The sequence below is a fragment of the Trichomycterus rosablanca genome, chromosome 27 (assembly GCF_030014385.1).
Source record: "Trichomycterus rosablanca isolate fTriRos1 chromosome 27, fTriRos1.hap1, whole genome shotgun sequence".
In the NCBI taxonomy this organism is placed as follows: Eukaryota; Metazoa; Chordata; class Actinopteri; order Siluriformes; family Trichomycteridae; genus Trichomycterus; species Trichomycterus rosablanca.
This window is the reverse complement of record NC_086014.1, coordinates 14982071-15004771: the sequence shown is the minus strand read 5'-3', so window position 1 is coordinate 15004771 and position 22701 is coordinate 14982071. Positions and strand designations below refer to the sequence as shown.

Sequence of the window (22701 nt, the reverse complement as noted above, 5' to 3'; positions counted from 1 at the left end):
AGAAAAGAGGAAATAGAGAGAGAAAGAGAGAGAGGGTGCAGGGGCAAGAGAGGGGTGAGAGAGGGGCGAGAGGAAGACGATGCGCTCTATAATGTGCAGCCAAAAGGTATTCAGCATTCTCTTTGAGGGTCTTATTGAAGGGGGTGCGCTGAATTTGAGCGGGGCACGATAGTATTCGGGGTAAACACTTAAAACCCTTTAGAGAGTTTCACGCTCTCAATCGCCTGTAGCCGTGTGTGTGTGTCTGGAGGTGTGTAGCTGTAAGCCTCTTACCTGCAGATACATCCATAGGGTATACCGTGTGTGTGTGTGTGTGTGTGTGTGAGCAGTATCTCCAGCATCAGAGGAAAAAGAATTGGGAGATTCAATGCTTGTTTAAGGCTGCCAGACCCCCCAGGGCCCGCAAAACCAACACACACACACACACACACACACACACACACACACACTCTGAATCCTCAATTGGCGGTTAATAAAATTGTCAGCTGGATTGCTTATTCAGGACTCGACTCTCACATATTTTCCCTTCTCGTTTATGTGCGTTTCATAATACAGTGGACGCCGTGATATTGCTGTATACATCATTTCATTAAGGGAAAAACGTTTTCCTAACTCGCTCTCTCTCCCACGTCAGCTTGAATTGAAAAAAAAGCATTAATAACCTTTATATAATTATTTTGATTCTCATATCAATCCATATTATCTTTTTATTTATTATATTTTATTGTTTAGAGGATCATCAGGCCGCCGCTGCTGCTGGTTTATTTAGACATTTGGTTGTTTAGGCTTCATTCCTCCGGATACAGCAGAATCAGGACACACACACACCTCAGTATCCCACCAGTGTAGTGCTCTGGAACCTTAGTTGGAAGGCTGAGGGTTCGAATCCCGCCTGCATTAAGCGTTTTCGCTCTTCGTCTAATAACATTCCCGCCCCCTGCGCAGAGATTGGCTAGACCGGCTCTACTATTGGCTGGAATTCTTTTACATTTACGTTTACATTTACGGAATTTAGGAGACACTTTTATCCAAAGTGACTTACAGGACTGTGACAGTATACAGTCTGAGCAATTGAGGGTTAAGGGCCTTGCTCAAGGGCCCAACAGCTGCAACCTGGCAGTGGTGGGGCTTGAACCAGTGACCTTCTGATTACTAGTCCAGTTTCTTAACCACAAGGCTACGGCTTGCCCTAAACAGGGGAAACATACTTGCACTATATGGACAAAAGTATTGGGACGCCCCTTACTTCTATTTATTAAATTCATTAATGTGTTTCAGCCACAACAGTCACTAACAGGTGAAATAAATCAATCATATAAAGGAAATCACAGCTTCCAACTTTGCAGCAACAGTTTAGGGAAGGTCCTTTTCATGTTCCAGCATGCCCTCCAGACCTCAGGTGCACTCAACAGCTCTGGAATGAACCGGAACACCTACTGATCGATCAGCACCCAGTCGTACAAATAAAAAACACAAACCCAGTCATCTTTTGATTGGGCAGGTGTAGCCTAGCGTTTAAGGTACAGGACTAGTAATTGAAAGGTCGCTGATTCAAGCCCCATCACTGACAGGTTGCCACTGTCGGGTCCCTAAACAAGGCCCTTAACCCTCAATTGCTCAGTACCCTCAATACAGTCACAGACCCACTTTAAAGTCTTGTGAGAAGCTTCTCAGAAGAGCAGCTGATATTCCAGGAAAGATCACACATAGGTCAGCGTACAAGCTCACGCTCGGGTGTCCAAATACTTTTGGCCACATAGTGTAGTACATCAGGAAATGCTGGGTGCAAGGATAAACCGCTTCGAACAAGGCGCAAATCCATGGCAGGACATCAACCACAACCCAAGACCCTCTGTTTTCCATTCATAGCCAAGTATACCCAAATCATGTCTGTGTAGACACCTGGCCGGCTGATAGCACAACCGAGATTCAAACCTAGCAGCCCTAGTTCTGTATATTTAGCCATATCGAGCTACACTGCTGAAATAAGAACACACTGGGTCTTGTGCGTGCTCGTTCTGAGATTTTCAGCCTGTCCGCTCAGAGCCGGGTTCAGTTCATCAAGCCGCCACTCTGTAAAGCCACCGCAGAAGAAGCTGTGATGTAATGAGACGACCTGAGGGTTCGGATCGATGATGATGATCTTCACAGGGTGACGCACATGTCACTCAGGCGGCCAAAACAGAGCCGGGAGTAGGAAACATGAAATGAGAAGAAGAAGAAGAAGCTTTTGGCCTCCGTCCTGCGACCTTAAGAGCTTTCGTTGGCCAGAGAAGCCTGATCCTTATCTCGGCTTCAATTCATCAGCATCAGCCGAGTCCAGGAGCCGGTGGAAATGTTTAGGGTTCGGATCGCTCCTGAGAAGAACCAGGACACGTCAGATCCTTCTGGTGGCACGTCGAAGCTTTTAAAGAGGTTTTCTCGTCCGTCCTCGTATTTTCGGCTACAGGCGTCCCTCACTTTGGTCTAGGAAAGTCAATTTCGATCTTTTTAATCCGTCTCTGCTTCATTTGCGCAACTTAAAACCATTAGCCGTCTACGTAGTTGAGATCGAACCCAAACTTGCACCCTGTTTCGGTCATGAGATCACGTTCGTCTGTATCCAGGAGTCTGAGAGAGCGTAATTCACTTCAGTTTGGGTGGAGTTCTTGTCTTTAGGCTTTAGTGTCATCCACTCTACTGGAAAGCCTTTCTACTTGCAGACCTTGGAGTCTGTCTGTGGGAATTCGTGCTCGTCCATTCAGTCAATAGAGTTCTTGTCTTTTGGGTCAAGCTATAAGCTTTTAAAGCAACAGCACCTCCTGCTGTCTGGTCAAGGTGCTACGTACAGAAATCCACCGCTGACGCCCCCTTTATTTACCGAATTTATTAGTTTCAGTCACAACAATCGCTAACAGGTGTAATAAATCAACCATATAATGGAAATCACATGCAACAGTTTAGGGAAGGTCCTTTTTTTCAGCGTCCTGCACAGGGCCCTGACGTCAGCCCCACTCACCAGCTCTGGGATGAATCGATCAGCGCCCAGTCGTATTGAACGGGCACAAATTCCCATACACAGACCTACTTCAAAGTGAGAAGCTTCTCAGAAGAGCGGCTGTCATCCCAGCTGAAAAGATCACTCACATTCAGGCGTCCAGATACTTTAGTCCAGGACTAGTGTATCTCAGAGCGTCTCCGCCTCCCTTTAAAAATGTTTCGTCTTTCTTTTTTCCCAGCACGGAATAAAAAAGCCGAAGACAACGGCGCATTCAGCTTCCGCCTCATTTCCCTCCTGAGAAAGCATATGTCCGAAACCTTGAGGAGCTCAAACCCGAGCCCACAAAAGAACCCCGAAGTATCAGGACACAAAGGGTTCAAACGCCGGGGCTCAGGGAGGCCGCCCTTTAACCGCCGGCGTCTCTATTGTCCCGGCCCTCTGTTCACTCCGGACTTGTTGCTGTGATGTTGCAGACACATTTTTCTAATGTTTTACACTTCATATAATCCCTTCTCTCCGCTACGCCGCTGATAGAGGGGCGTTCGGGGATTGATGGCTTTCAGAGCGGCCCGGAGGTCAATTTGGCTGAAAGGGCAAGCACTCAATCACCGCGCTGGTGTTGGTGGTGCGAGGGGGGGGGTCAGTAAACACCCCCGACACGGACGCAGACGGCAGCAGTCCTGCTTTTCCACGTCGTTTACAAAACCGCACGTCTTCCTGTAAACCAACCCCAATAATGCGCCGTGCACCTGAAGCCTCGCCGCGCAAAGTGTTATTGACATTTTAATGGTGTTTCGGTCGGGAACGTTATTTCACCCCCGGGCGCGCGCACAATTAGAGCGTATCATGCTACAAATAAAGGGGGAAAAGGCGTCTCCTGGATTTCCTGCGTCTATTGTACGGTTTTAAACGGAAACGTGTTGTCTTACCCGTACGCAAGGCATGATGGTCCTTGCTGGAAGCGTTTCTGGCAGGGACGACCAGCTCCCCTCCCCGCCCCGCCCTGTCATGTCATGTCTCTGTTTGGCGATTATTAACTAAATATTAGGACGTAAGATGCCTGTGAGCTGTGAGTCCATTTCTCACGAAGGCTTATTGTTATCGAATAGATACAAATTCCCATAGACACACTGTAAAATATCTTAGAAGTCAGTTCCAGAGGAGAAGAGGCTGTTAAAGCTGCAAAGTATGTGTGTGTGCTTGTACACTATATGGTCAAAAGTGTTAGGACACCTTTGCTCACCTTAGCTTCCTTTGTAGCTCTAATATCTTCTCTTTTAGAAAGTCTTTCTACTTTGGAGTCTGTCTGTGGGAATTTGTGCTCGTCCATTCAGGCAATAGAGTCGTTGAGGTCAGGCGCTCATGGGTACTTCCCTAAACTGTTGGAGCAGTGTAAAGAGCATTTCAGTTAGCTTATGTCATATTGAAATACTTATAATCATTACGAGGGTGTCCACATACTTTTGGCTGTATAGTGTGTATGTATAGTCATGTTTACTCTGTGGGCTAAACTGGGCCGTGGGGCTTCTTGATGATACGTTTGTGTTTGTGATGCCACGTTCTCAGACTCAGCTGCTGCTGGCGTCGGTGGAGGACGAGACCAACGTCCTGGAGAACCGGAGAGACGTGGCCGAGACTCTGCTGAACGCTCTCACCGACAGACAACAACACAGACAGACCTGGAGAGACAGGTAGGACCGGGACACACTCACACAGATAAACGTTTGTCCTTATGGGGACCAAATGGGTCCCCACAAGGTCAGAGTCTTCATACGCAGACACTCGGTCCTCACAACGTGCCGAGACCTGACACGATTAAATAAAAAGGCGCCACACATACAAACACAATGTGGTCAAAAGTATGCGGACACCCTTCATTGTTTTCTGTTTTATTTATGCCCTTTCTCCCAGTTTATCGTACTCAATCTGTCTCCCTCTGCTGGTGGATCCCTGATTGCGGGTGAGGTGGGTATATTGCTGCTCACGCCTCCTCCGACCTGCGCGCACTTTTTAGCGGAGCACTTTTTCACCCATGCACCCTGCACAGGTGCCTCCCTATCTGCCAGACAGGGTCCTTACACAGCGTTTGAAGACCCCACCCACATAGTCCGGTCATCCCGCCCTAGCAGGACCGTTCCAATTATGCCCGCTAGATGGCGACCGGTGGCAACGCCGAACCGAGGAGTTCAGAATCGTGGCGCTGGTGTGCTAGCGGAATATCACCCTTCTCTATTTATGCTCCAAACATTGCAGCAGCAGTTTAGGGAAGGCCCTTGTGTAGTAGTTTGGTGTGAATGAACTCTCACACTGTCCTACTGAACACACACGGGATGAATTGGAATGTTGATTGCGAGCCAGGGTTCGTCTGACATTAATTCAGTCCCTGATTTTACCTGAATAGGAACAGACTATAGTATAATTCCACACACATATATATAAACCTATAAGTATAAGTGAGTATAGAAATATGCGTATATGCTGTATATAGAATTAAAAGACTGAACGATCCTGCCATGAATGTGACCAACGTGGCATTGAACCAATAAACAATTGATTTTACATGCGCTCTTTCAGGCTAAATGGGCACAGATTCCTACAGACGCACTCCAAATTTTGTGAAAACCTTTAAAGCCACAAACGAGGTTCAGCTCCACATTAATAAACACGGAGCAATAGTTCAAGTGTCCGCATACTTTTGGCCATGCAGCGTACGCGATCTGGATCTCAGATTTCCACTGAAACGTTGGTGGTGGTGTAATTGTTCACTCGTAACACTCGCTGTTGAACTAGCTTGTGCTTACCGAGCTCAAACACACACACACACACACACACACACGTGCGCTGATAGCCCAGTGACTTCCTTCCTCCGAGATAAGACTCACTCAGACACTATCCATTCATTCTGATAACACGTAGCACAGAAAGACGCGCACGCGGTCTGATAACTCTGATGTTTACACTCCACAACTTATCTCCAGGTTTAGACCGCGCACACACACTCACATACACACACACACACTCACACACACACACACACACACACACACAGTTGGGCATATTCATTTAACTACATCTGCATAACCCTCATATCGGTGCATTACTGGGGTTAGGGTTGGAGACTTGAGTCCTGTTGTCCCGCTGGGCATCCACACAGACGCGATTGGCTACGTCCAAGTGAGTTCCAGTCTCAGAGCTGCCGGCCGAGCTGCCCTGGCTGTCCTCGATCAGATCGGTGCTTCAGCAAGCGGCCACAGATTCACACTGGGGAAGTTGATATGACTCAATTGGAAGATGAGGCGTGGAATCCAGCATAACATGGTCGTGATTAGTTAGCATGAGAGAGAGAACCTGAAGAACCGATCTATACGTACATGAGCAAAAGTATGTGGACGTCTGAACATCAGCTTGTCGCGAATCCTGTTTCAATAGGATAGGAGTGGATATTCCAATTCATCTCATAGACCTGATAAAGCGCGCTTTTATGGACATGCGGGTCACAGGAATTAGAAGCGGCGTCCACATACTTTTGGTCACGCATCCTATCTCTTATTTACTGTTGGGCTGCATTCTTCGTCCGGGGCGTTTCGTTGAAAGCTGCAGACCAGGCCTGTCCATTCATCAAACCAGTGTCCACACACACACACACACGTTTATTTCACCGGTTGGAGAGATTAGATAGGACCGGCCTCACTCCCTCTCGCGCTCTGCGCTCTGATGCGTTTGAACTCGACCCCTCTATCACTTCCTGCGCCCCGACCTCCTCTCTCGGCCCCGATAGCGGCGCCTCCCTCGTCAGGCGCAGCTCTGCGGAGTGGCTGTCAACGGCCAGCACTTAGAGGAAAAGAAGCACATGGCCCAGCGCGACGCTACACACACTCTGATAAGATGGAGCTGAGATCTTATCAGCGCCACATAGCACGAGGGCCGGGCGAGACCAACATGCTTTTAGCTGCGAGTGTGGAAAACATTTATTCTGACTCGAGAAATGATCAGTCAGGGCTCGGCGTGTGTTGGAAATTACACACACACACACACACACACACACACACACACACACACACACAGGTACGGTTTGAAAAGCCCAGTCAGGAATCGTCTGATTCATCGCTATGCTGTTAGTCAGGCCGAGAGTTTGCGAGTGAGGGACCGGGGTCCTACAAATGACATTAAAATAACATTTAAACGTTTTTGGGGCGCTTGTGTGGTTCATGGTTCTGCTTTTTCCCTTTAGAAGTACCCACAATGCACTCTGACTTCTACTGCGCCGCTCCTAACACACTAATCCTCTCTGCTTATACTTTGGGGTACATGTATGGCCCTCACAGTGCCATTATAGGCGCAGGAATGTATCTCAGTCTAATTTATCATATAAAGCGGAGGTCAAAGGTTAACATACGCGCACGAGCACGAGCGGCGTCCGTCTGGGCACGGTTCGGTATGTTTGGTGTGGAGGAACTCGACCCTACTGAACACCTTTGGGATGAGTTTGCATAATGGGAAGGTTTGCATGATGTCTTATCATATTCATATTCTTATCAGCGTATTTTTGGTCTGTCTGTGTGTGTTTCCTCTCAACTCCCAGGAACATGCTGGTAGGTGGATTGGCTACTCTGGGCTGCTAATGTAACGGTTTGGGGTGGATTGGCTTCTTGTCAGGGTGCAGTCCTGCTTGTGTTAAATATTTTTCAGTACTGTGACCACTGCAGATGACCAGAATGTCAGGGACAGTTTGCAGAATCGGAGTTTGCCAGGCCTCACAGAGAGTTACCAAAAGCGAGAACCAAACCCAAGTCTCTGCAAGGCTCATCGTTATAGATTCTACTTACTTTTGTCAACTGTTGTAGGTTCTGATTGGTTCATTTTGTCCTAATCAGCCCGACGTGCCTTTTCTGGAAGGCGTTGCCAGGTATGTGGTTGCCAGGTATGTGCAAAAACCCTCACAGAGAGTGACCGAAGGCGAGAATCGAACCCAAGTCTCTGCAAGGTTCATCGTTACAGATTCTCCCTACTTGTGTAAGCTGTTGTAGATTCTGATTGGTTCATTTTGTCCTAATCAGCCCGACGTGCCTGTTCTGGAAGCCGTTGCCAGGTCCCCGTTTATCCCACAAAATGCGTTTGCAATTTAATGCGCCGTTAAATTCGCACTGTAAGCGCTTTAAATTCAGGACGCATTTAGACAGAAGGGGCGCTGGGTGGCAGAACGCCAGGGGTGCAATATGGTAATTCACAGATGACGTGTCCTACGCCGATGTCACCGAGACATGCACCTTTCCCCAGGTACCGGAGCTCAAACCGCGGCAGGTTTTTGCACGGGTCGACGCCCGAGCGACCCGCCTGGTTCCGTGGCGCGGCGGCCTGTCCGGGGGCGGCGGCTCGCTGGCTGGAACAGCTGTGCCGTTTGTAGGGCCGGTGCTAACTGCTGTAGACTTTGTAAGGTCATTAGACGATAATAGAAATGATTACCGAATTACACGGGGTCTTCGGGAGAGGGTAGGGCAGCGCCCGCGGGTTTGATAAATGGCCTGTGAAGGTGCCCATCTGGCCCTCTTCCCCCTTTTTACCTCCGACTCGCTCCGTACGTCTCCGTGTCCTGGGTCTTTTACCTTTTCAGTTCTGAAACAAAAGAATGTGTGGAAGATAAACCGAGAGAGCGAGGAGTGTGTGTGTGTGTGTGTGTGTGTGTGCGCGCTCTGGTTAATGCACAGTGCTTGACTCGCCGCCCTCTGTGTCTCAGCGGAGCTGCTGGAGAGTGGGTAGCCGTTGACCTTCGACCCGGCAAGCAGTTGGTGTGCCAGCACTGCATAAATCAAACCAACACACCAGCGGAGCAGAGCTTTCTCTCCTCCGATTGGCCGATGTTGGTGAGGTTGTTCAGGTGTTACGGCCACGCCTGTCTCTGACGTGTGCATACAGTCGGGTAGATGAGTTCAGCTTTCTTCCAGCAGTTTGGGGAAGGCCCTTATTCGTCGGCCCTGTGGACATTTCTGGGATGAATTGACTCCTGATTGCGAGCCTGTCCCAACTCTGATGGGCACAAGTTCCAACAGACACAGTCATTTATAGGACAGTAGAGGTTGTTTTAACCAGTAATAGTTCATATTCATGCTTTTGTTCTGGAATGGAATGTCCAGCCAGCGTGTTGCCAGGTCCTCACTGCGAGTACAAACCCCATTTCCGTAAAAGTTGGGACGTTTTATAAAATGCATTTTAATTCTCTTAAATCTTTATTTAAAGGACATCAGTAGATTTCCCTGATTTACTTAATTGTATTCTGTAAATGTAAACACATTAGAGTTCCATGCCTGCAACACACTCCAAAAAAGTTGGGATGGCGTAAAAGTTACTTTACTTGCTACTTGGCTCTTTACTTAGTGCCAAACTCCATAAACGAAAAGAAAAGTGGTTGTTTACCATCTACCGGACATAATATTGTCCAGGGAATTGATTTAGGGAATCTGGAGAGATATTAGCCCCTGTAGGACAAGCGGGTGACACCAAACCCCTTCTGAGCATGGAGGGGCGTTGGAGAGGACACGCAAATTCCCACAGATCAGCAGAAACCCTCCCACAGATCACATGGTTCCCGTGTACTGATGCTCGACCTGAACGTTGGACCCGTGTACAGGTGTCCCTAATAAACTGGTCAGTACCGTGGCCTCCAGGTCCACGATCTTTTCCCACATAGGCCTGCGTGTCCTGTGCAGCTGCCCCCTTTTATTCACCCTCCCTCCGTGACCTCCGACCCCTTCCCCGCCTTTGAGTGTCCGAGCCCCTGCGCGTCGTGACTCCTGACCTCACCTGGGTGGATCCGAACGGTGTGGGGTGCCATCAAACACACCAGCGCATCTCTCTCTCTGGGCATACCCAGGATGGCACGAAAGTATGTGAGCTCAGGTGTTTCGGCCACGCCCGTCTCTCATCCGAAGCCTGAAAGCAACCCTGTTAAATGTATTTGGAACGTTCTCCAACATCAGGGCACCATGAAGTTCCTTCATGGTTTCAAGGTTTTTTTCCCCATAAGGATGTTTGGGAAACCAGTTAATGTGTTCCATGGTCCCGCTTTCTATTTTCCAAGGATTTCCACGCACGTACCTCTGATTTCGTCAGTCTGTAGGAGGGGCGTGTCCCGAACTGTCAGTCTCGTGACACGTCCTTTGTCCCCTTCCACAAAAGTCCCAAATCGAGTGGACAATAGGCTCGCTGTGCTGAAGCACAGAGTTAGAAGGCGCTGTGTGTCCGTCCTGAATGAAGACGGACTCACTCGAGTGTCGGGTGCTGGGCGGGGCGGGTGACAGATGAGCGGGCGACCCTGTGCACTTTAAGCATAAGAGTTAATCGTATAAGAGCTCGTATAGGAGTATAGGAGCACAGGCGTTAATGGTCCTACTCCTCATTAAGTTGGTTTCTGTTATTTTGTCCATGGCAATAAAAATACAGTGTGTAGGTCCACTTTAACATGAACATCAGGCCAAGGAACACAGAATTCCAGGACTGGCAAAGGGTGTGGTCCTACTCCTCATCGGGTTGGTTTCTGGTATTTTGTCCACGGTAGTACCATGAACTTATTAAGTAGGAGTGGCGTCCACATACTCTCGGCCATATAGTGGAGATATAAAACCCTTTCCGAACCCTTGATGACTGGGAATAATCCAGTTCATCTTTGCATTCCAAGACTGGCAAAGGGTGTGGTCCTACTCTTCATCAGGTTGGTTTCTGTTATTTTGTCCACGGTGGTATAATGAAGTTAGTTAGTAGGAGTGGTGTCCACATACTTTTGGTCATATAGTGGAGATCTGAACCTTCTGGACCCCTTTCGGAACCCTTGGCAACTGGAAATAATCTAGCATTCCATTGCAAACCAATAAGCACGTCTTAGCATTCCGCCTGGGAAAGGCTGGTCCTACTCATCGTTAGGTTGGTTTCTGTTATTTTGTCCATGGTAATATAAATACAGTGTGTAGGGCCACTTTAACATGAACATCAGTCCAAGGAACACAGGAGAACCCATTCTGAGGGCACGTTCTGGGTGTTTAACTTAGTTGGCATCTCTCTCGGCTGCCAGACCTCGTTGGCTGTAACCTAACTTGATACCCGGGGGCACCGGGCTCGAGCGCTTGTACCCACACGCCGCCTGCTACGTGCCCGCTGCAGCACGCTCGGAAAGAGAAAGCATTCGAAAAGAGACGCGGTGGGTCTGCGCGCCCTCACGCTAGCTTTCATCATCGGCAGGGCTGTAATTAGCGCCGGTTTAATGATTACATTTAAAAAGATGTCGTATAATTTGTCTGTCTTTATGGAAACAAACAGCAGCAGGTCCCACCTTGATTACTCTCAGGATGGAGAGCACGCGCGTGCATGATGAGCGCCCGATACGCCGAGACCGGAGTTTTTAACCATCATAAAAGTGACGCACGGCGTAATTCTCGGCTGGCGGGCGTCCCACGCCCTCTCGCTCTCACGCTAAGACGCAGCCCGACGGGCTTTAAACGAGCCGCCGTCGATTAGGAGCCGTGTGAAGTCTTGATGGAAAAAGAAGAAGACGATGAAGATGAAGGAGCCTCCAATTTGTCTGTACACGCGTGTCTGCGTGCCGAACACATGCATCAGCAAACAAGCACACTCAGACAAAACACACACACACACACACACACACACACACACACACACACACACACACACCCTCGTAACTATTCTGAAATTTCACTCTCAGAGACGTCGAGCTGAACTCCACGTTTGTGTGACTGTCGCTTTGTTCAGCTCAGATCCAGGGTTACAGCTCCATGTGTATCTGTGTTTATCTGGATTCTCCTCCCTGTTTCACTTTTAAACTTGTGTTACAGCTCCAGCTTCTGAGAAATGGTGAGAATCAGAATCAGCTTCTCCCAGAGTCTAAAACGCTTCTGGTTCAGAATGAAGCTTAATGTGGTTTAATGTAGTAAAAGAAGGAGACAGGAGCACTAAACTTCTCTTCATTATTACTGCTCATAAGTTCCTCCACTAATCACATTCCTCACTCGCTGTTTTACTACAATAAGTCACGCTGAGTTTTGTGCAAAAGCGGTTTTGTCCCTTCTCGTGTGAATGCGCCGGTGCTGAAGGGAATACGGTATTCCAACATCGAGCATCTCCAGCATTAAGAAGCGTCAGGAAGCAATAAAGCAGTAAAACTAAAGTGCAGCTTTTATTGTATTGTTATTGATGTGTAACTGTTAGTAATTGTATTTCAGTGTGTTTATATTATATTTGTGTTATTTTCAGTGTTTAAGTGTCAAAAACAACCTCATTATTTTACATGAGACTAAAATATCTGCAGCTCCACGGGACCATGGACGCATTAACAGGTTTCACAAACATCCTTATGGGAAAAAATACCTCGAAACTCAACGTCTTTAAAACTCAACGCCACTCCCAGAACCGACTGACGTCCAGTTTCAAGGTAGCGCTTTATAAACAGCTGATTAGCGCTGGTAATCATGAAACAGAAAGAAATTGGGGCTAATTCAGGCTGATTACCTAGCGAGGAGGTTTAGCGTCGGCAGACTGACGAGCTGTTTTAGCGGAGTGGATTTGCGGCGGAGGAAGCAGAACATCTGTACTCCAGTTCCTCGTCTGTCTGAGCGCAGTCGGGCTGAATGCTAATTAACACGTGCGTTTGTTTATTTTCTCAGCTAATAGGATCACGCTAAGAAGAGCGGTGAGGCGCGGGTCTCGTTAAAGCGCCGGGGCGATCGAGACTGGAGGGTGAGCGGGAACGATTATTAGCGATGTCACGGAGCGGAAAAAGTGGCGACTGGAAGCAGCTTTCGGACTTTTTCACCCGGCGCAGGCGACCAATTACGGGCAGGAATGCTAGCGTGAATGAAGCCAGGCGCTAAACGTGGGCCGTATCTTCGGAGACGTGAAGCTACGGGGTGAAGCTAGCTGTTAGAATGACGGCGAGAGGTGAGGTCTGAAGGTCTCTACCCATCCGCGGCCCGCTAATGAAGCGCGACAGCTCGGGAAGCGGCCGTGTCGAGCGGGGCGGGTTGGCGTGGGTTGGCGCGTGTGCCAGGGTGCTGACAGGGACGCGCTGACGCTCTGACCCGCCGCCGTTTCTCCTCCTGACAGCAGCAGCTGCAGCCGCCACGCCAGACTGATGAAATTTTCATAACTATCTGTGCAGGCGCGCGCTCGCTAGCTCACCCGTAACCCCGCCGCCGGCCTGCCATGCACGGTACGCTCGCCGCCGAGGACCGTGAGCGAGGGAGATTAGGGGGATGCTAACGCTATCATTAGGAAAAATTACACACACACACACACACACACACAGAGGTACGCGAACATGCCCCCTCCCGATTCACAGAAAGTCTGAGTAAGAACGAAACTCCTGACGCCTGACACAGTATTTTGGAACACGTGTGTGGGGATTTGGTGACCTTTCTATCAATAGCACATCCGTTAGGTTGGATGAAAAGGCCCGGCTCACACCCGACGTTCCAATTCATCCCGAACAAGTTCAACAGGCCCGCCGTACTGACGCCTGCTAGATGCTGAAAATGTAAATGTACACGTGTAACTACACAGGGTGTCCACATACTTTCGAACCCTCCGTTCGACGACAGGAGCGGGCGCAGGAATTCCGTGCAAGTACCCTGAGATCCTGACACCACAGATCCATGTTCTCACGTCCTCCCACAGCCGCCGCGCCCGTGTCCTGCATACTTGGGGTCGCCTCTTTCGGGAATCCGCCGTGTTCTATTTTATTTTTTTTTGTATTTTAGAGTGGCGGGTGATGTCTGGCAGCTCTGGTTAGCCCGGTGCCATGTTTCCGTATTAAAAGCGAGGCTTACTGGCAGCCGGCGGTGGCACTCGCGGACCCTAAAAGCCTGCGGCGGAGGTAATTGCTAGCTGGAGCGACTGGTGCTGCTGAAAGCCTGATTATAAAAGAGCCATTTTTATTAAGTCCTGCGAGCAATTAAAGCACAAGCCATTTAGAGATGTTTTATTTCTGTTTGGGGGTGGCGTTGGGGTGTTTTACGCCCCCCCTACCCTCACCCCAACACCACCGACACCCCCCCCCCCCCCCCCCCCCCCCCACACCCTTCAGGAAATGTGCTGAATCACATCCTACAGCGATCAGGGTCTCACCACAAAATCGAAATCAAACAAACTGAGGCTTGAACGGTTAGCATGTGATGTAGATGAGTGTGTGTGTGTGAGTGTGTGAGTGAGTGTGTGTGAGTGTGTGTAAGTGTGTGTGAGTGTGTGTGTGAGTGAGTGTGTGTGTGTGAATAAGTGTGTGTGTTTGTGTGAGTGTGTGTGTTTGTGTGAGTGTGTGTGTGTGTGTAAGTGTGTGTGTTTGTCCTTTCACACACAATATGACCAAAAGTATGCGAACGGGTTTTTAATGAAATAAAGTATAAAGAAGGGTTGATATGAAACTCTGAGATACGCAAATAATAATAATAACACAGATACAGTTTATAAAGCGCTACCTTGAAACTCAACGTCAGTGGGTTCTGGGAGTGGTGTTGAGTTTTAAAGACGTTGAGTTTCGAGGTATTTTTCCCCATAAGGATGTTTGTGAAACCTGTTAATGCGTCCATGGTCCCGTGGAGCTGCAGATATTTTAGTCTCATGTAAAATAATGAGGTTGTTTTTGACACTTAAACACTGAAAATAACACAAATATAATATAAACACACTGAAATACAATTACTAACAGTTACACATCAATAACAATACAATAAAAGCTGCACTTTAGTTTTACTTCTTTATTGTTTCCTGATGCTTCTTAATGCTGGAGATGCTCGATATTGGAATACCGTATTCCCTTCAGCACCGGCGCATTCACATGAGAAGTGATAAAACCGCTTCTGCGCCGCTGTGCCGTTATTTCCTATGACGTGTGACGGCGGTGCACAAAACTTAGCGTGACTTATTGTAGTAAAACAGCGAGTGAGGAATGTGATTAGTGGAGGAACTTATGAGCAGTAATAATGAAGAGAAGTTTAGTGCTCCTGTCTCCTTCTTTTACTACATTAAACCACGTTAAGCTTTATTCTGAACCAGAAGCGTTTTAGACTCTGGGAGAAGCTGATTCTGATTCTCACCGTTTCTCAGAAGCTGGAGCTGTAACACAAGTTTAAAAGTGAAACAGGGAGGAGAATCCAGATAAACACAGATACATGTGGAGCTGTGACCCTGGATCTGACGCTTATTCCACACTAGTCGCACAAACGAAGAGTTTAAGGGAACAAAATTCTCGATGAAGGGTCTCGAGCTTCAACGATTTCGAGATTAGGGGACGTCGAGTTACAAGGTTCCGCTGTGCATCATTTATACCAGTGTTACTGTCACTGGTGCATCATTTATACCAGTGTTACTGGTACTGTTACCGCTGGTACCCGCTGAATTGCCCGCGAGTCTCTCCTGCCCCTCGTTTTTATTCCTTTTACAGCTTTTTCATCGCCGATATCCGCCGAGCTTCATTCTCATTCCTTTAACACTTTCAGATATGCCGGAAGCATCTTTTGTTTTTAATATGTGTGTGCAGTCTTCATCTTTATTCCACACACACACACACACACACACTCACACTCACACACACACACACACACACACTCACACACACTCACACTCACACACACTCGGAGGCCTTTTTCTTTCTTTTTAAGGATCATGAAATGTATGTATTCAGCCTGAGGTGGAACCATCCACCATGCCGTTTGACACTGAGGAGCTGCACACACACACACACACACACACACACCGCTATCTAAACAGCCCTTCAAGCTCCAGCGGCCATCACAACACACACACACACACACAATTTGGGTCTTATCCTACATTTATGAGGCTCTAAACTACACTGCTGGGTCCACTAAAGACGTCTGAGGAATAAAGCCATCAAGCCGCCGCCGGTGCCCGGGCGAGCCTCTCGGCTCTCTTATTGATACTTTAACGGGGGCGCTTTCACCTCCGCCGCTTCTCATCCGTCTCCCTCAGCCTGGGCGGGAAAGGGAAACGGATTCGTCTCATTTGCGGCTGATGGCAGGAATGGGGGAAATAAAAAGCTGAAGATAATGTGGTGGCAGCGTAAGAAACGAGACATGAGTTACTCACTCGAGTGTGTGTGTGTGTGTGGGGACTCCGGGACTCGCTCAGCTTTTCTTCGCCGCCGTTAGCGAAGCTGTCACACTCGCTGCACTGTTAATGGCAGCTGATTAGGAGGAACGCCTCGCGCAGGCCTAGCTTATTAAGCGCCGTGCTGACAGCGACGTTTCCAGAAAAGTTGGGACGGGGTGTCAAGTGCAAATCAGAACAGAAATAGGGCAGTTGTAGCCTAGCGGTTAAGGTACTTGACTAGTAAGTAAAAGGTTGCTTGTTCAAGATCCACCACTGCCAGGTTGCCACTGTTGGGCCCTTGAGCGAGGCCCTTAACCCTTAATTGCTTAGACTGTGAGATTTTGAGATGTGATGTCATGTGATCCCTAGCTGTGTTTTGTCTTTTGGTAGCACCCGTCCATCCACAACTGTCAGCATCCAAAATACCATCCATGTACTGATGTTTTATTTTTAGAGGAAACTCTAGACAGGGGAGGAATACCCTGGTCAGGGCACCGACCCCAAACATAGCCAGTCAGATATCTGTCTAGACTCAGATCCAGCCTGGAAAAACATGATTAAGTTCTCACAGACACACTCCAGAATTTAGTGGAAAGGCTTTTCAGGAGAGTGCAATAGTGGGGATTTTGGAGTGTGTCTGTGGGCACTTGTGCTGGTTTTTTCATTTGTAGGGTCAGGTACTGATGTTGGACCCGAAGGTGTAGTGTGTGTTTGAATGGACTCGCCCAGATTAGCTTGTCGTATCACCGCCGCGGTGGACCGTTTTCACGTCTTTACTTGTCGTCTAGCCTCCGGACGTAGCCGTGAACGGAGCGCTCGCCGCCGCAGCGTTCCTGACCCGACAGCTCTAGCGTCACTCAGCGGCTCTCGATTGAGCTATCAGCGCTCGCTTTCCCACAGCGTGTGTGGGCCCTCATATGCTAAATACATCAAAGGAGAGCCTGAAACGGTATACACGTGTTTACCGCGCTCCACCACGCAAAGAGCTCGCTATGAGGGCAAAAGTATTGGGACGCACCTTCACTTCTAATTATTGAATTCATGTGTTTCAGCCACAACAGTCTGATGGACAAATAAAAGGAAAGAAAAATAATAACAGTAAGTCTGATGGACCAGAGACGGAGGGGAGCAAGGGATTTAAACCCACACATCTGAAGTTGCCAGCCGTTATAAATGAGCGCTTGACGTCTTCATTACAGGTTTTGAATTTGCCAGAAAATCTTTGGCTGAATCTCTGAGTCAATCCCAGAAGAGGATCCGTACAGAGAATCCCCACAGTGCTGCCAACCTGCCAACTCCCCCTCTCTCTAAACAAAGCCCAACATCATGCCAACCTACTGCACACACACTGCACCTGCTATTAGCATCTAATCACACACACACACACACTCGATTACAGACCCCACAGCCCTCAGCAAACTGGTGAAGCTGGCACAGAGTGAATGTTTGGTTGTACCCGCTGTATACGAGCGTGAGCAGTGGTCTGTCCGTGAGCCTGCCCGCGTGTGCCCGTCTGCCACCTCTCAGTGGGCAATAATTCTAATTAAAGAAGAGCAGCGTGCCACCGGGCTGCAGCTCCAAATATCACCGTATGTTTCTCCAGACTAACCGGCTGAATAAATGATATTTATCACTCAGGATCCACCGCCGCGCGTCTGGGATCTGCTAGCTAACGTAGCAGAAAAGCCCCCGAAATCTTCCACCCCCCCCCAATTATCCACCCTCCATTACCATGCATCACTGTCCTGCAGCGATTAACACCAGCGAGGAGCGACGGGCAAGTACAAGATCAAAACACAACAATGAAGACTTAAAAATACTTTTAAAAAAAACATAAATAATGAAAAAAAATAAAAAATATATTGAATTGAATATAAAATGAAAAATGACCATAATAAGCAATTAAAAAAAGAAATTAATGTAAAAATAAATAAAAAACAACTAAACCAAAAAAAACTAAACTAAAAAATAATTGAATATATTACAAATAAAAAAAAATTAAAAAGCAAAAAAAACTTTAATTAATAAATAAAACCCTAAAAACTAAAGCAAAATAAATAAATGTAAAGCAAAAACAATAAAACACTAAACATAAAAGTAACTAAATATTTTACAAATAAAGCAAAAATAAAAAAAATTAAAAAACCTAACTAATAAATAAATAAATAAAATGCTATAAACTAAAGCAAAATAAATAAATGTAAGGCAAAAAAATTAAAAACAACTAAAGCAAAAAATTTGTAAAAGGAAAAAATGATATAAATAAATGAAATTAAAGCAAAAATTTAAAAAGGAAAATTAAAATTAAGCAATAAATAAATAAATAAAACCCTATAAACCTGAGTAAAATAAATATATTAATTAAATGTAAAACAAAAAATACTAAACACAGAATAAAAAACAGCTCAAATAAAAGCAGAAGAAAATAAATAAATATAATTATTTTATTATTAAATCCTTTATTCTGGAATGATGTGAGATCCTCTCTGATGACACTGAACTGACGTGTTGGCTGGTTTCATTAATCAGAACCGCTGGTCCGGGTCTCATCCATCCGCTAACCGACAAACCGGGAACTAAACTATTCAACCAGTGCAAACACAGAAAAAGAAGAGATTTGGTATGTTCTCCACAGATCTGATAGGAGGACATGGTGCTGAGATGAGTATGTTCTAGTAAAGATGAAGACGGCTGGATCCCGGTACAACGAGGTCAGAACGATTTCATGCTGATTTAGAGTGAGGTGCGGCAGAAGGTGCGTACGCCAACCGGTAATGAGCAGTTCGGGGTAGCCGAGACACACGGTTCGACCCTCGGGTCAGATCCATTCTCCCAAACGCTAACCATTTAATCAGGCGACGGGAGCCGCTAATGAGGCGCCGCTAACCTGCTATTATCGTATACAGCTGCTCGCCAATTACAGCTACAGTACAGGGCCGAAAGTATTCGGACGCCTGAGCAGGAGCTTATCAGACATTGTCCGATCTTTTCAGCATTTTTGAGAAGCAGGTATGGGAATTTGTGCTCTAAAAAAGTCTGTCATGGTTTGGTCAGAGGGTTTTGCACTCTCTGCACAGTGCATCCACTTTTGTGGAAACAGTTTGGGGAAGGACCTGTGGTCTTGTTTCAGTCCTAATACACACTTCTGGCATGATTCTGGCAAACCTGGCCTTCTTGTTAAACGCTGCTGCCCGAATCTCCACAAACGGCGTCCAGAATTTAGTGGAAGCTTGTTGGCACGACGGCAGTGCCAAATCTGTATCGATACCCCAGTTCAGGAATGATTTGTCGCTGCTGTTGGCGTACGATACTCATCAGGTTGACGTTTGTAAGCTTATAAACAGCGTACGCTCGACGTTCTGCGTCCTGGCCGCTCTATAATAACGTATATAAACAGAACCGCATGAAATTACCAGACTAAAATGGAAAGAACGGCTTCGGGGGTCACGGCGGTCAGATGTGAATTCTTTTCCCCCGACATTAAGTGAACACAGACGCGCTCGCCATGAAACAAATATTCTCTCTCTGGTCGCGGCACGACGACGACATGATTCGATTATTTTAAGAGCTTTAAAAGTTCCCGGCTCTGTCGGAGGTTTAGTCACGGCCGGAGCAGATCGAGGAGAAACCGTGGATGTGTGTCGCTCTTTGTTTAAGCTCGCCTGTACCGTGTGTTTGTTTTATATATTATAATATAAAGAGTTTGGAATGATGTACGTTTTTTCTGTCTAAATCTCTTTAAATAGTTAAAGATGATCAATACTGGCACTAATAAAAACAAACCCTGACAAAAATTGATCATTTTTGTGATAATTCCCCATGGAAGTGGGACAGTGGCAGTGGGCAGCGACATTTCCTCACAGCAAGAAGGGCTTAGTTTGGTTTGATCCGTTCTGTGTGGAGTTTTGCATGTTCTCCTTGTGTCCTTGTGTTCCTCTTTCAAGTCCGAACACATTTAGTTGGGATAACTGGAGCTACTACAAATGACCCTAAGTGTGTGTGTGTGTGTGTGTCATGTGATGGACTGGCGATCTGTCCTGGGTGTTTCCTTGGGGTAAGCTTGTTTTTTTTTGGATGTTGGGATGATGGTGTTTGGTTCGGTGCCTCTATCCGGTCCCTCTGGTTTTTCGGAGCTCCAGGTTGAGTTCTCTTTGATCACTGTGAGACCCTCTCGGTGGGACCGGGGGTGCGAGAGGGAAATTGGATGCCGACTTTTCCGACAGCGCTTTTTCGATCCTGTACACAAACGTCAGGCGTTTTCTTATTACCTCTTATTAAAGTCACCTCTGGGTCTGAGTATCTAATTTAGCTCTAACCTGCTTTCTCCAAATATCAATTTGAGCTTCCCTTTTATTATCTTTTTTCTGCTTCTATCCGTCCCCCCCTCGTCCCGCTTCTGGAGAGAATAAAGGTATTAATCTTTTATGTTTTGGAAAAAAGAAAGCAGGATCAGATGAGTGCATTCTGCAGGACCTCCTGCGTTGGCCCCGGATCGCTCTGCTGGCGCGAGTAGAGACACGGAATTGGCGAGTGAATCGATACTGCGCCGTAACGCCGGCGGATCGGCTTTCAAAACCCCAGCCTGAAATTTGTAAACCCGTCCGATCGTTCTGTTTTATTTTTTATTTTTTCTCTTATTCCTATTTAGTTTCGGTTTGAACGTTCCGTCGCCGGCGCAGTCGTGCGCACGCTGTTTTATTTTAGCCTCGTTCCCAAGTAGCAATTAGCAGTTCGAATGAAAACACAATTAAACGCGCACATCTGGATCCAATAGTCCTAACGCTAGCCAGATGGGTACCGGGATAGAAGTCCTACCCCGAGCGTGGCGGCTCCGGGCCTCAGAAATGTAAATCTTCCACGTGGAAATCTGACGGACTCGGTTCTGAGAAGCGCGAATCGTCCAGTACGAACACACACACACTCACACTGCTAACGACGACTTGTGTGTGAGCTCTCGCAATAAACACACCTTTGGTAGAAAAACTGAAACCTTTGGTACTCAAACTAGAACTGGAACCTTTGGTAGTGGAACTGGAACCTTTGATACTTAAACTAGAACTGGGACCAGGGGTATCAAAACATTGAAGTTGAGTGTTTTTGATACCTACTTGGTGCTTCCTGAAGGGCAACCTGTAGGCTTGGCTTCCTCAAAAACCCTAATACCTTTGATTGTGTGCCAGGACAGATAGGTATAAGTTCCTCCCTCGTTCTCGCCCTCGTTCTCGTTCCCCGTGTTTACGCTCAGACCTCGTTAAGACAATCAAACCCTCCTCAGAAGATTCTCTCTTCGTCTTCTTCTCGCCGCTGATAAAGCCGACGATGCTCGTGCTGGGTCACGCCGGCCTCACTCCTCTCCTCCGCTCTGTGACTCATCGCTTGGCCCGGGCATCTCCGGCGGCACCTTCGCCAGGCTACAGCCTCTCCAGATTACCAGAGATCAGCCGGGGGGTCTGACTGGCACAGCCGGGTCACGCCGACGATGCCAGAGTATACAGCGTTAAGGCCTACAGTCAACCGGAAGCTTCTCGAAAGAGCCGGGCGCAGATCCGGGGCCAGCAGGTACCTCGTGAACAGTCGCCGGGATGCTTAGTCGCGGATTACGGGCGTCGGCTTTGACGCGGAGCTTTCTCCCGGAAAGCTGGTGCGATCGAGTCCGGCGCCAGAGCAAACACCAGACTTCTGTACCAACTGCAGGGCAATCGACACGACCCTTATTAAACGGTATTATTGTTGTTATAGGGTGTGGTTTGTTTGGATTGGACACTACACGGCCAAAAGTATTTGGACCATGAGCTTGTCGGGCGTCCCATCTCAAGTTGGAACAGAATGGAAAACACAATCCTGTTGCAGACGGGATCAACTTGAGATATTTCATGTTCTGTCTGGTCGGCTTAAGTTTATTTGGTAATAAACATCCATTCCTGCATTTCAGGCCTGCAACACGTTCCAAAAAAAGTTTGGACGGGGGCAATTTAGGGCTCGTAATGAGACAAAAAAAACTAAATGCTGATGTGATTTCAAACAGGTGATTACAATCATGATTTGGAGTCCCTGAGGAGCAAAGATGATCAGAGGATCTCCAGTTTGTCCACAGATGTGTGAGAAAGTTATTGAAATGTTTAAAAACGACGTTCCTTAAACAAAGATCAGAAGGGATTTGCATGTTCTCCATCTACGGTGCATAATATCATTAAACCATTCAAGAAATCTGGAGAAATCTCGGTGCGTGAAGGGCGACAGTGAACCCATGATCTCCGAAACCCCAGATGCACACGTTACAGAGACATGGCTGTTAAAGTACAGGGTACGGGTGCTGGACCGGCCTGCCTGCAGTCCTGTTCTGTCCCCGATAGAGGACGTGAGGGGAATTTTGAACCCTGTTTCACACTATAAGATGAATTGCTCTATAGGTGAATGTGTGTGTGTGAGTGTGTGTGTGTGTGCTTTGCGATGGACTGTCCCGTCCAGGGTGTTACTGTGTGCCCTGCGCCCATTGAAAAGCTGGGATAGACTCCAGCACCCCTCGCAGTCCTGATTGGATCCGTCCCAACTTTTTCTGATCTGCACCACCCGCGTGGCCTAAAAGCTTTGGTTTCACCGTCCCTGCCATAAGA

The 22701-nt window shown here is 47.5% G+C and overlaps 1 protein-coding gene across 3 annotated transcripts in view; it reads left to right on the top strand.

The window, feature by feature from the left end:
- fto (FTO alpha-ketoglutarate dependent dioxygenase) overlaps positions 1-22701 on the top strand; it is a 105796-nt gene that overhangs the window by 44001 nt on the left and 39094 nt on the right. For 2 of the 3 annotated variants that reach the window (XM_062989633.1, XM_062989634.1), the window contains exon 8: positions 4547-4671. In XM_062989633.1, coding sequence (XP_062845703.1) covers positions 4547-4671 — 125 coding nt within the window. Of the gene's footprint in view, positions 1-4546; positions 4672-17139; positions 18173-22701 lie in introns of those variants that run through there. The other variant, XM_062989635.1, reaches the window with a different exon arrangement.